At 42.0% G+C, this 14,126-nt stretch overlaps 1 protein-coding gene across 2 annotated transcripts in view; it reads left to right on the top strand.

Annotated features, from left to right (window-relative positions):
- Positions 1-14,126, top strand: part of Dgkepsilon (diacylglycerol kinase epsilon) — a 197,176-nt gene that overhangs the window by 102,691 nt on the left and 80,359 nt on the right. For both annotated transcript variants that reach the window (XM_071679837.1, XM_071679838.1), the window contains exon 6: positions 4,992-5,212. In XM_071679837.1, the coding sequence (XP_071535938.1) occupies positions 4,992-5,212 (221 nt within the window). The remainder of the gene's footprint in view (positions 1-4,991; positions 5,213-14,126) is intronic.

Raw genomic sequence — 14,126 nt, 5'->3', positions numbered from 1 at the left:
TGATAGGGAGATAATCTTTTTATGTAAATGGATGTAAGGCATGTGTACATGTAGGAAGAGAGGAAAGTGATTGGTTCTCAGTGAATGTAGGTTTTCGGCAGGGGTGCGTAATGTCTTCATGGTTGTTTAATTTGCTTATGGATGGGGTTGTTAGGGAGGTGAATGCAAGAGTTTTGGAAAGAGGGGCAACTATGCAGTCTGTTGTGGATGAGAGAGCTTGGGAAGTGAGTCAGTTGTTGTTTGCTGATGATACAGCGCTGGTGGTTGATTCGGGTGAGAAACTGCAGAAGCTGGTGACTGAGTTTGGTAAAGTGTGTGAAAGAAGAAAGCTGAGAGTAAATGTGAATAAGAGCAAGGTTATTAGGTACAGTAGGGTTAAGGGACAAGTCAATTGGGAGATAAGTTTGAATGGAGGAAAACTGGAGGAAGTGAAGTGTTTTAGATATCTCGGAGTAGATTTGGCAGCGGATGGAATCATGGAAGCGGAAGTGAATCATAGGTTGGAGGAGGGGGCAAAAGTTCTAGGAGCGATGAAGAATGGGTGGAAGTCAAGAACGCTATCTTGGAAAGCAAAAATGGGTATGTTTGAAGGAATAGTGGTTCCAACAATGATATATGGTTGCGAGGCATGGGCTATGGATAGAGATGTGCGCAGGAGGGTGGATGTGCTGGAAATGAGATGTTTGAGGACAATATGTGGTGTGAGTTGGTTTGATTGAGTAAGTAATGAAAGGGTAAGAGAGATGTGTGGTAATAAAAAGAGTGTGGTTGAGAGAGCAGAAGAGGGTGTTTTGAAATGGTTTTGTCACATGGAGAGAATGAGTAAGGAAAGATTGACCATGAGGATATATGTGTCAGAGGTGGAGGGAACGAGGAGAAGTGTGAGACCAAATTGGAGGTGGAAAGATGGAGTGAAAAAGATTTTGTGTGATCAGGGCCTGAACATGGAGGAGGGTGAAAGGCGTGCAAGGAATAGAGTGAATTGGAACGATGTTGTATACCGGGGTTGACGTGCTGTCAATGGATTGAACCAGGCCATGTGAAGCGTCTGGGGTAAACCATGGAAAGTTCAGTGGGACCTGGATGTGGAAGGGGAGTTGTGGTTTCAGTGCATTATACATGACAGCGAGAGACTGTGTGAACAAATATGGCCTTTGTTGCCTTTTCCTAGCGCTACCTTGCGCACATGCGGGGGGAGGGGGTTGTTACTTTATGTGTGGCGGGGTGGCGACGGGAATGAGTAAGGGCAGACAGTATGAATTATGCACATGTGTATATATGTATATGTCTGTGTGTATATATATGTATACATTGAGATGTATAGGTATGTATATGTGTGTGTGTGTGTGTGTGTGGACATGTATGTATATACATGTGCATGTGGGTGGTTTAGGCCATTCTTTTGTCTGTGTCCTTGCGCTACCTTGCTGACGTGGGAGACAGCAACAAAGTATAATAAATATAAATATTTTGCCCCAGTTTTTGAGTTCTTCATGGTTTTTATTGTACAAAAGTACTATATTTAATATTGATCTGCATGTGCCTAGGGTTAGTAGTGTGTATATTTTTCTATATTTTTCTATACAGTATAACTTTTTATTTTATTAATAGGAATATAACATCTGCCAAACAAAAAAGTCATATAAAGGTACATGTATTCACTAACTAGATAAACAAGTATAAGAATGAAAATGGAGTACTGATAAAAGACAATATTCTTGTGTTTACATATTAATGTCTGTAACTGGTGAACATTTTTTTTTATTCTCCTCAAAATTTAATGATACTCTCTCACCCCAACTCTCATTTGCCCTCTTTTTCACCTCTTGCACCCTTCCCTTGACCTCCTGCCTCTTTCTTTTATGTATCTCCCAGTCGTTTGCATTATTTCCCTGCAAAAATCGTCCAAATGCCTCTCTCTTCTCTTTCACTAATAATCTTACTTCTTCATCCCACCACTCACTACCCTTTCTAATCTGCCCACCTCCCACACTTCTCATGCCACAAGCATCTTTTGCACAAGCCATCACTGCTTCCCTAAGTATATCCCATTCCTCCCCCATTCCCCTTACGTCCTTTGTTCTCACCTTTTTCCATTCTGTACTCAGTCTCTCCTGGTACTTCTTCACACAAGTCTCCTTCCCAAGCTCACTTACTCTCACCACTCTCCTCATCCCACCATTCTATCTTCGTTTCTGAAAACCTCTACAAATCTTCACCTTTGCCTCCACAAGATAATGATCAGACATCCCTCCAGTTGCACCTCTCAGAACATTAACATCCAAAAGTCTCTCTTTCGTGCGCCTATCAATTAACACGTAAACCAATAATGCTCTCTGGCCATCTCTGCTACTTACATACGTATACTTATCTATATCTCTCTTTTTAAACCAGGTTTTGGAAGGAGGTAAATAAAGTGCGTAAGACAAGGGAACAAATGGGAACATCAGTGAAGGGGCTAATGGGGAGGTGATAACAAGTAGTGGTGATGTGAGAAGGAGATGGAGTGAGTATTTTGAAGGTTTGTTGAATGTGTTTGATGATAGAGTGGCAGATATAGGGTGTTTTGGTCGAGGTGGTGTGCAAAGTGAGAGGGTTAGGGAAAATGATTTGGTAAACAGAGAAGAGGTAGTAAAAGCTTTGCGGAAGATGAAAGCTGGTAAGGCAGCCGGTTTGGATGGTATTGCAGTGGAATGTATTAAAAACAGGGGTGACTGTATTGTTGACTGGTTGGTAAGGTTATTTAATGTATGTATGTCTCATGGTGAGGTGCCTGAGGATTGGCAGAATGCTTGCATAGTGCCATTGTACAAAGGCAAAGCGGATAAAAGTGAGTGCTCAAATTACAGAGGTATGAGTTTGTTAAGTGTTCCTGGTAAATTATATGGGAGGGTATTGATTGAGAGGGAGAAGGCATGTACAGAGCATCAGATTGGGAAGAGCAGTGTGGTTTCAGAAGTGGTAGAGGATGTGTGGATCAGGTGTTTGCTTTGAAGAATGTATGTGAGAAATACTTAGAAAAGCAAATGGATTTGTATGTAGCATTTATGGATCTGGAGAAGGCATATGATAGAGTTGATAGGGATGCTCTGTGGAAGGTATTAAGAATATATGGTGTGGGAGGCAAGTTGTTAGAAGCTGTGAAAAGTTTTTATCGAGAATGTAAGGCTTGTGTATGTGTAGGAAGAGAGGAAGGTGACTGGTTCTCAGTGAATGTAGGTTTGCGGCAGGGGTGTGTGATGTCTCCATGGTTGTTTAATTTGTTTATGGATGGGGTTGTTAGGGAGGTGAATGCAAGAGTTTTATAAAGAGGGGCAAGTTTGCAGTCTGTTGTGGATGAGAGAGCTTGGGAAGTGAGTCAGTGTTGTTCGCTGATGATACAGTGTTGGTGGCTGATTCATGTGAGAAACTGCAGAAGCTGGTAACTGAGTTTGGTAAAGTGTGTGAAAGAAGAAATGTGAATAAGAGCAAGATTATTAGGTACAGTAGGGTTGAGGGACAAGTCAGTTGGGAGGTAAAGTTGCATGGAGGAAAACTGGAGGAAGTAAAGTGTTTTAGATATTCGGGAGTGGATTTGGCAGCAGATGGAACCATGGACACGGAAGTGAATCATAGGGTGGGGAAGGGGGCGAAAGTTCTGGGAGCGTTGAAAAATGTGTGGAAGTCGAGAACGTTATCTTGGAAAGCAAAAATGGGTATGTCTGAAGGAATAGTGGTTCCAACAATGTTATATGGTTGAGAGGCGTGGGCTATAAATAGAGTTGTGCGGAGGAGGGTGGATGTGCTGGAAATGAGATGTTTGAGGACAATATGTGGTGTGAGGTGGTTTGATCAAGTAGGTAACGAAAGGGTAAGAGAGATGTGTGGTAATAAAAAGAGCGTGGTTGAGAGTGCAGAAGAGGGTGTTTTGAATGGTTTGGGCACATGGAGAGAATGAGTGAGGAAAGATTGAACAAGAGGATTTATGTGTCGGGTGGAGGGAACGAGGAGAAGTGGGAGACCAAATTGGAGGTGGAAAGATGGAGTGAAAAAGATTTTGAGTGATCGGGGCCTGAACATGCAGGAGGGTGAAAGGCTTGCAAGGAATAGAGTGAATTGGAACGATGTGGTATACCGGGGTCAACATGCTGTCATTGGATTGAACTAGGGCATGTGAAGCATCTGGGGTAAACCATGGAAAGTTTTGTGGGTCCTGGATGTGGAAAGGGAGCTGTGGTTTTGGTGCATTATACGTGACAGCGAGAGACTGAATGTGAATGAATGTGGCCTTTGTTGTCTTTTCCTAGCACTACCTTGCGCACATGCGGGGGGGGGGGGATGGGTTGTCATTTCATGTGTGGCGGAGTGGCGAGAGGAATGAATAAGGGCAGACAGTATGAATTATGTAAATGTGTATATATGTATATGTTTGCGTGTGTATCGATATGTGTACGTTAACATTTATAGATATGTATATGTGCGTGTGTGGACATGTATCTATATACATGTGTATGTGGGTGGGTTGGGCCATTCTTTCATCTGTTTCCTTGCGCTACCTTGCTAATGTGGTAGTCATTGACGTAGTATGATAGATAAATAAATAAAACTGGTGAACATGAGAAAGTGTGCTTATAACTTTAAGTTGATGCTATCCCAAAAGTTTCATTTTATCTTTATCTTTTTCTGTAATTTATAAAGAACTAAAGAGACCAGTGTCTCTAATGTCTTGTCAAAAGATGACATGGACACTAAACCATGGGAAGTCAACCATGTAACCAAGAACTTTCTAGTCATGAAGTGTGTTGACATAGTGCAAAAACCTTGACACACAGTGGCTGCATTAACCATCATTTAATCTCATTCATTCAGAGCTCATAAACTAGAAGGCATAGAGATAACTGCTGAAAAATGTTTGAAAGGCATTTTGCACCGTTTACCCTTCTCAGAATGTATAGAGTAGCTTTTCAGAATGCTTGAAAGAGATACCAGTCTAATTGAAGCTATCTTTTCAGGGAATCGAAAATCTGGTAGCAATGAAGCTGATAGTGTGTTGTCATCTTTCCGAAATGTCCTGAATCCAGCACAGGTAATAGATTTAGCAGACCGGCCTCCAGAAGAAGCCTTGGAATGGTGTCGTCTGTTAGCCTCAGATGTCACATGCAGAGTAATAGTAGCAGGTGGAGATGGAACTGTGGGATGGGTTTTTAATGCTATTCACAAGATCAAATTGGAGGTAAGTAAAGAGGCTTACGGCATTCCCTGCTTAATGTTGTCTCCCTTATAAGTATTTGAGATGTTAGGAAACTGATTTAGTTAAGACAGTCTCAGATCGTGTTTTAGTACCTTAACAGGGTCTGATTAAACCTCACACCATAGCATTGTTTCATTGTTCATCCTCATATGCATGGTAAAAAAAAATCCCTGATGAAGTGATAGATGGATGATTGAATACAGGAAGAACACTCAGAAAGGTATAATAGTTACCTTCATGCTGGCCTGGTCCACAGCTTAATGAGGGTAAGAGGTGAATGTGCTTGAAATTTCTAACAGCTCCTTATAAAAAGTAAGGACTTGGAGAGTTTATTTCTTTTCAACTTGGTTTCATGATCTGCTCTTACTTCATATACAAGCATAGTGTGGTGGTGAATAACATAATTATATTTAGGAATATTTCTTTTTTATGGTAGCCAAGACTGCATAGGTAACTGCAACCCTAATCAAGACCATCCCATTAATGCTAAATGAATAAGGCATGTAAGGCATGTGTATGAATAGGAACAGAGGGGAGTAATTGGTTTCCAGTGAAGATCAGTCTGTGGCAGTGGTGAGTGATATCACCATGGTTGTTTAATTTGTTTATGGATAGGGTAATAAAGGAGGTAAATGCAAGATTTGGAAACAGGGGCATGTATGCAGTCCATTGGTGATGAGAGGGCCTGGGAAGTGAGTCAGTTGTTGTTCACTGATGATACAGCACTGGTGGCTGATTCAAGTAAGAAACTGTAGAATAATAAAGTGAATTGGAACAATTTTGTTTACTGGGGTCAACATGCTGTCAGTGGACTGAACCAGGGCATATGAAACATCTGGGGTAAACCACGGAAAGGTCTGTGGGGCCTGGATTTGGATAGGGTGCTGTGGTTTCAGTGCATTGCTCATGACAGCTTGTGTATGGGTGTATGGATGTGAGCAGATGTGACCATGCTTTGTCTGTTTCCTGGCGCTACTTCACTGACATAGGGGATGGTGATGCTGTTTCCTATGGGGCAAGGTGGTGCCAGGAATGGATAAAAGCAAGCAAGTATGAATATGTACATGTGTATATGTATGAGTATGCATTTACATATGTATATGTATGTGTATGTATATATATACACGTGTCGTAGAAGGCGACTAAAGTGGACGGGAGCGGGGGGCCAGAAACCCTTCCCTCCTTGTATTTTAACTTTCTAAAAGAGGAAACAGAAGAAGGAGTCAAACGAGGAGTGCTCATCCTCCTCGAAGGCTCACATTGGGGTGTCTAAATGTGTGTGGATGTAACGAAGATGAGAAAAAAGGAGAGATAGGTAGTATGTTTGAGTAAAGGAACCTGGATGTTTTGCCTCTGAGTGAAATGAAGCTCAAGGGTAAAGGGGAAGAGTGGTTTGGGAATGTCTTGGGAGTAAAGTCAGGGGTTAGTGAGAGGACAAGAGCAAGGGAAGGAGTAGCACTACTCCTGAATCAGGAGTTGTGGGAGTATGTGATAGAGTGTAAGAAAGCAAATTCTAGATTGATATGGGTAAAACTGAAAGTTGATGGAGAGAGATGGGTGATTATTGGTGCATATGCACCTGGGCATGAGAAGAAAGATCATGAGAGGCAAGTGTTTTGGGAGCAGCTGAATGAGTGTGTTAGTGGTTTTGATGCAAGAGACCGGGTTATAGTGATGGGTGATTTGAATGCAAAGGGTGAGTAATGTGGCAGTTGAGGGAATAATTGCCATTCATGGAGTGTTCAGTGTTGTAAATGGAAATGGTGAAGAGTTTGTAGATTTATGTGCTGAAAAAGGATTGGTGATTGGGATTACCTGGTTTGAAAAGCGAGATATACATAAGTATACATATGTAAGTAGGAGAGATGGCCAGATAGCGTTATTGGATTACGTGTTAATTGATAGATGCACGAAAAAGAGAGTTTTGGATGTTAATGTGCTGAGAGGTGCAACTGGAGGGATGTCTGATCATTATCTTGTGGAGGCGAAGTTGAAGATTTGTAGGGGTTTTCAGAAAAGAAGAGAGAATGTTGGGGTGAATAGAGTGGTGAGAGTAAGTGAGCTTGGGAAGGAGACTTGTGTGAGGAAGTACCAGGAGAGGCTGAGTACAGAATGGAAAAAGGTGAGAACAAAGGAGGTAATGGGAGTGGGGGAGGAATGGGATGTATTTAGGGTAGCAGTGATGGCTTGCTCAAAAGATGCTTGTGGCATGAGAAGCGTGGGAGGTGGGTTGATTAGAAAAGGTAGTGAGTGGTGTGATGAAGAAGTAAGATTATTAGTGAAAATGAAGAGAGAGGCATTTGAACGATTTTTGCAGGAAAAAATGCAAATGAGTGGGAGAGGTATAAAAGAAAGAGACAGGAGGTCAAGAGAAAGGTGCAAGAGGTGAAAAAGAGGGCAAATGAGAGTTGAGGTGAGAGAGTATCATTAAATTTTAGGGAGAATAAAAAGATGTTCTGGAAGGAGGTAAATAAAGTGCATAATACAAGGGAGCAAATGGGAACTTCAGTGAAGGGGGCTAATGGGGAGGTGATAACAAGTAGTGGTGATGTGAGAAGGAGATGGAGTGAGTATTTTGAAGGTTTGTTGAATGTGTTTGATGATAGAGTGGCAGATATAGGATGTTTTGGTCGAGGTGGTGTGCAAAGTGAGAGGGTTAGGGAAAATGATTTGGTAAATAGAGAAGAGGTAGTGAAAGCTTTACGGAAGATGAAAGCCAGCAAGGCAGCATGTTTGGGTGGTATTGCAGTGGAATTTATTAAAAAAGGGGGTGACTGTATTGTTGACTGGTTGGTAAGGTTATTTAATGTATGTATGATTCATGGTGAGGTGCCTGAGGATTGGCAGAATGCTTGCATAGTGCCTTTGTTCAAAGGCAAAGGGGATAAGAGTGAGTGCTCAAATTACAGAGGTATAAGTTTGTTGAGTATTCCTGGTAAATTATATGGGAGGGTATTGATTGAGAGGGTGAAGGCATGTACAGAGCATCAGATTGGGGAAGAGCAGGGTGGTTTCAGAAGTGGTAGAGGATGTGTGCATCAGGCATTTGCTTTGAAGAATGTATGTGAGAAATACTTAGAAATGCAAATGGTTTTGTATGTAGCATTTATGGATCTGGAGAAGGCATATGATAGAGTTGATAGAGATGCTCTGTGGAAGGTACTAAGAATATATGGTGTGCGAGGCAAGTTGTTAGGAGTATTGAAAAGTTTTTATCGAGGATGTAAGGCATGTGTACGTGTAGGAAGAGAGGAAAGTGATTGGTTCTCATTGAATGTAGGTTTGCAGTAGGGGAGTGTGATGTCTCCATGGTTGTTTATTTTGTTTATGGATGGGGCTGTTAGGGAGGTGAATTCAAGAGTTTTGGAAAGAGGGGCAAGTATGCAGTCTGTTGGAGATGAGAGAGTTTGGGAAGTGAGTCAGTTGTTGTTCGCTGATGATACAGCGCTGGTGGCTGATTTGGGTGAGAAACTGCAGAAGCTGGTGACTGAGTTTGGTAAAGTGTGTGAAAGAAGAAAGTTAAGAGTAAATGTGAATAACATTTGACGAGCACCTCATTCCTGAGCAAGTGTATAAGTGCCTGTATTTCATGCAGGAGGGTGAAAGGAGGGCAAGGAATAGAGTGAATTGGAGCGATGTGGTATACCGGGGTTGACGTGCTGTCAGTGGATTGAATCAAGGCATGTGAAGCGTCTGGGGTAAACCATGGAAAGCTGTGTAGGTATGTATATTTGCGTGTGTGGACGTATGTATATACATGTGTATGGGGGGGGGTTGGGCCATTTCTTTCGTCTGTTTCCTTGCGCTACCTCACAAACGCGGGAGACAGCGACAAAGTATAAAAAAAAAAAAAAAAATGTATATATGTTTGTATATGAGATGATGGGTTTTTCTTCATCTGTTTCTTGGTGCTCCCTCGCTAATGCAGGAAATAGCGATCAATTATATAATGATAATAATAATGATATTTGAAGATGTAAAGTTCTGAGTGAAAGAGAGAAGAGAGGCGTTTGGACAGCACTTACAAAGAAGGAGGGCAAGTGAATGGGAGATGTATAAAAGAAAGCAGCAGGAGGTCAAGAGAAAGGTGCAAGGGTTGAAAAAGATGACAATTGAGAGTTAGGGTGAGAGAGTATCATTAAACTTCAGGCAGGATAAAAAGATGTTTTGGAAGGAGGTAAATAATGTATGTAGGACAAGAGAACAAATGGAAACATCGTGAAGGGACAAATGGGGAGGTAATGAGAACTAGTGATGAAGTAAGGTACAGGGTGTTTTGGTCAGGGTGGTGTGCGAAGTGAGAGGGTCAGGGAGAATGGTTTAGTAAACTGAGAAGAGGTAGTGAAAGCTTTGCAGAAGATGAAAGTTGGCAAGATGGCAGTTTCTGGATGGTATTTCAGTGGAATTTATTAAAAAAGGGGATGACTGTGTTGTTGATTGGTTGGTAAGGATATTCACTGTATGTGTGGATCATGGTGAAGTGCCTGAGGATTGGCAGAATGCATGCATAGTGCCATTATACAAAGGCAAAGGGGATAAAGGTAAGGATTCAAACTACAAAGGCATAAGTTTGTTGAGTATTCCTGGGAAATTTTATGGGAGGGTATTGATTGAGAAGGTAAAGTCATGTACAGAGCATCGGATTGGGGAAAAACATTGTGGTTTTGGAAATGATAGAGGATGTGTGGATCAGGTGTTTGCTTTGAAAAATGTATGTGAGAAATGCGTAGAAAAACAGATGGATTTGTATGTATCATTTATGGATCTGGAAAAAGCCTATGATAGGGTTGATAGAGATGCTTTGTGGAAGGTTTTAAAAGTATATGGTGTGGGAGTTAAGTTGCTAGAAGCAAAGTTTTTACCAAGGATGTGAGGCTTGTCTATATGAGTTGCAAGTGAGGAGAGTGATTGGTTCCCAATGAACGTCGTTATGCAGCAGGGGTGCATGATGTCCCCATGGTTGTTTAAGTTGTTTATGGATGGGGTGCTTAGGGAGGTGTATGCAAGAGTTTACAAGAGAGGGACAAGTATGCAGTCTGTTGGGGATGAGAGGGCCTGTGTAGTGAGTCAGTTGTTGTTTGCTGATGATACAGCACTGGTGGCTGATTCAGGTGAGAAACTGCAGAGGTTGGTGACTGAGTTTGGTAAAGTGTGTGAAAGAAGAAAATCGAGAGTAAATGTGAATAAGAGCAAGGTTATTAGGTTCAGTAGGGTTGTGGGACAAGTTAATTGGGAGGTAAGTTTGAATGGAGAAAACCTGGAGGAAGTGAAATGTTTTAGATATCTGGGAGTGGACTTAGCAGCGGATGGAACCATAGAAGCAGAAGTGAGTCACAGGGTGGGGAGGGAGCGAAGGTTCTGGGATTGTTGAAGAATGTGTGGAAGGTGAGGTCGTTATCTCGGAGAGCAAAAATGGGTATGATTGAAGGAATACTAGCTCCAACAATATTATATGGTTGCGAGGCATGTGAGAAGGAGATGGAGCGAGTATTTTGAAGGTTTGTTGAATGTGTTTGATGATAGAGTGGCATATATAGGGTGTTTTGGTCGAGGTGGTATGCAAAGTGAGAGGGTTAGGGAAAATGATTTGGTAAACAGAGAAGAGGTAGTAAAAGCTTTGCGGAAGATGAAAGCCGGCAAGGCAGCAGGTTTGGATGGTATTGCAGTGGAATTTATTAAAAAAGGCTGTGACTGTATTGTTGACTGGTTGGTAAGGTTATTTGATGTATGTATGATTCATGGTGAGGTGCCTGAGGATTGGTGGAATGCTTGCATAGTGCCATTGTACAAAGGCAAAGGGGATAAGAGTAAGTGCTCAAATTACAGAGGTATAAGTTTGTTGAGTATTCCTGGTAAATTATATGGGAGGGTATTGATTGAGAGGGTGAAGGCATGTACAGAGCATCGGATTGGGGAAGAGCAGTGTGGTTTAAGAAGTGGTAGAGGATGTGTGGATCAGGTGTTTGCTTTGAGGAATGTATGTGAGAAATACTTCGAAAAGCAAATGGATTTGTATGTAGCATTTATGGATCTGGAGAAGGCATATGATAGAGTTGATAGAGATGCTCTGTGGAAGGTATTAAGAATATATGGTGCGGGAGGCAAGTTTTTAGAAGCAGTGAAAAGTTTTTATCGAGGATGTAAGGCATGTGTACGTGTAGGAAGAGAGGAAATTGATTGGTTCTCATTGAATGTAGGTTTGCGGCAGGGGTGTGTGATGTCTCCATGGTTGTTTGATTTGTTTATGGATGGGGTTGTTAGGGAGGTGAATGCAAGAGTTTTGGAAAGAGGGGCAAGTATGCAGTCTGTTGTGGATGAGAGAGCTTGGGAAGTGAGTCAGGTGTTGTTCGCTGATGATACAGCGCTGGTGGCTGATTCATGTGAGAAACTGCAGAAGCTGGTGACTGAGTTTGTGAGTGTGTGAATGTGTATGAGTGTGTGAAAGAAGAAAGTTAAGAGTAAATGTGAATAAGGGCAAGGTTATTAGGTACAGTAGGGTTGAGGGTCAAGTCAATTGGGAGGTAAGTTTGAATGGAGAAAAACTGGAGGAAGTAAAGTGTTTTAGATATCTAGGAGTGGATCTGGCAGCAGATGGAACCGTGGAAGCGGAAGTGAATCATAAGGTGGGGGAGGGGGCGAAAATTCTGGGAGCTTTGAAGAATGTTTGGAAGTCGAGAACATTAACTCGGAAAGCAAAAATGTCTATGTTTGAAGGAATAGTGGTTCCAACAATGATGTATGGTTGCGAGGCGTGGGCTATAGGTAAAGTTGTGCTCAGGAGGATGGATGTGCTGGATGTAACTTGACCCTCAACCCTACTGTACGTAATAACCTTGATCTTATTCACATTTACTCTTAACTTTCGTCTTTCACACACTTTACCAAACTCAGTCACCAGCTTCTGCAGTTTCTCACATGAATCAGCCAGCAGCGCTGTATCATCAGTGAACAACACCTGACTCACTTCCCAAGCTCTCTCATCCACAACAGACTGCATACTTGCCCCTCTCTCCAAAACTCTTGCATTCACCTCCCTAACAACCCCATCCATAAACAAATTAAACAACCATGGAGACATCACAAACCCTGCCGTAAACCTACATTCACTGAGAACCAATCACTTTCCTCTCTTCCTACACGTACACATGCCTTACATCCTCGATAAAAACTTTTCACTGCTTCTAACAACTTGCCTCCCATACCATATATTCTTAATACCTTCCACAGAGCATCTCTATCAACTCTGTCATATGCCTTCTCCAGATCCATAAATGCTACATACAAATCCATTTGCTTTTCTAAGTATTTCTCCCATACATTCCTCAAAGCAAACACCTGATCCACACATCCTGTACCACTTCTTAAACCACACTGCTCTTCCCCAATCTGATGCTCTGTACCTTCCTTCACCCTCTCAATCAATACCCTCCCATATAATTTACCAGGAATACTCAACAAACTTATACCTCTGTAATTTGAGCACTCACTCTTATCCCCTTTGCCTTTGTGCAATGGGACTATGGAAGCATTCTGCCAATCCTCAGGCACCTCACCATGAATCATACATACATCAAATAACCTTACCAACCAGTCAACAATACCGTCACCCCTCTTTTAATAAATTCCACTGCAATACCATCCACACCCGCTGCCTTGCTGGCTTTCATCTTCCGCAAAGCTTTTACTACCTCTTCTCTGTTTACCAAATCATTTTCCCTAACCCTCTCACTTTGCACACCACCTCGACCAAAGCACCCTATGTCTGCCACTCTATCATCAAACACATTCAACAAACCTTCAAAATACTCACTCCATCTCCTTCTCACGTCACCACTACTTGTTATCACCTCCCCATTAGCCCCCTTCACTGAAGTTCCCATTTGTTCCCTTGTCTTACACACTTTAATTACCTCCTTCCAAAACATCTTTTTATTCTCCCTAAAATTTAATGATACTCTCACCCCATCTCTCATTTGCCCTCTTTTTCACCCCTTGCACCTTTCTCTCGACCTCCTGCCTCTTTCTTTTATACATCTCCCACTCATTAGCAATATTTCCCTGCAAAAATTGTCCAAATGCCTCTCTCTTCTCTTTCACTAATACTCTTACTTCTTCATCCCACCACTCACTACCCTTTCTAATCTGCTCACCTCCCATGTTTTTCATGCCACAAGCATCTTTTGCGCACGCCATGACTGCTTCCCTAAATACATCTCATTCCAACCCCCCACTCCCCTTACATCCTTTGTTCTCACCTTTATCCATTCTGTACTCAGTCTCTCCTGGTACTTCCTCACACAAATCGCTTTCCCAAGCTCACTTACTTTCACCACTCTCTTCACCCCAACATTCTCTCTTCTTTTCTGAAAACCTCTACAAATCTTCACCTTCGCCTCCACAAGATAATGATCAGACATCCTTCCAGTTGCACCTATCAGCACATTGACATCTAAAAGTCTCTCTTTCGCACGCCTATCAACTAACACGTAATCCAATAACGCTCTCTGGCCATCTCTCCTACTTACTTACGTATACTTATGTGTATCTCTCTTTTTAAACCAGGTATTCCCAATCACCAGTCCTTTTTCAGCACATAAATCTACAAGCTCTTCACCATTTCCATTTACAACACTGAACACCCCATGTATACCAGTTATTCCCTCAACTGCCACATTACTCACCTTTGCATTCAAATCACCCACCATTATAACCCAGTTTTGTGCATCAAAACCACTAACACACTCATTCAGCTGCTCCCAAAACACTTGCCTCTCATGATCTTTCTTCTCATGCCCAGGTGCATATGCACCAATAATCACACATCTCTCTCCATCAACTTTCAGTTTTACCCATATCAATCTAGAGTTTACTTTTTTACACTCTTTCACATACTCCC

The sequence above is a fragment of the Panulirus ornatus genome, chromosome 30 (genome assembly GCF_036320965.1).
Source record: "Panulirus ornatus isolate Po-2019 chromosome 30, ASM3632096v1, whole genome shotgun sequence".
NCBI lineage: Eukaryota > Metazoa > Arthropoda > Malacostraca > Decapoda > Palinuridae > Panulirus > Panulirus ornatus.
Note: the sequence above shows the minus strand (reverse complement) of the source record. Positions and strands in the feature narration are given on the sequence as shown.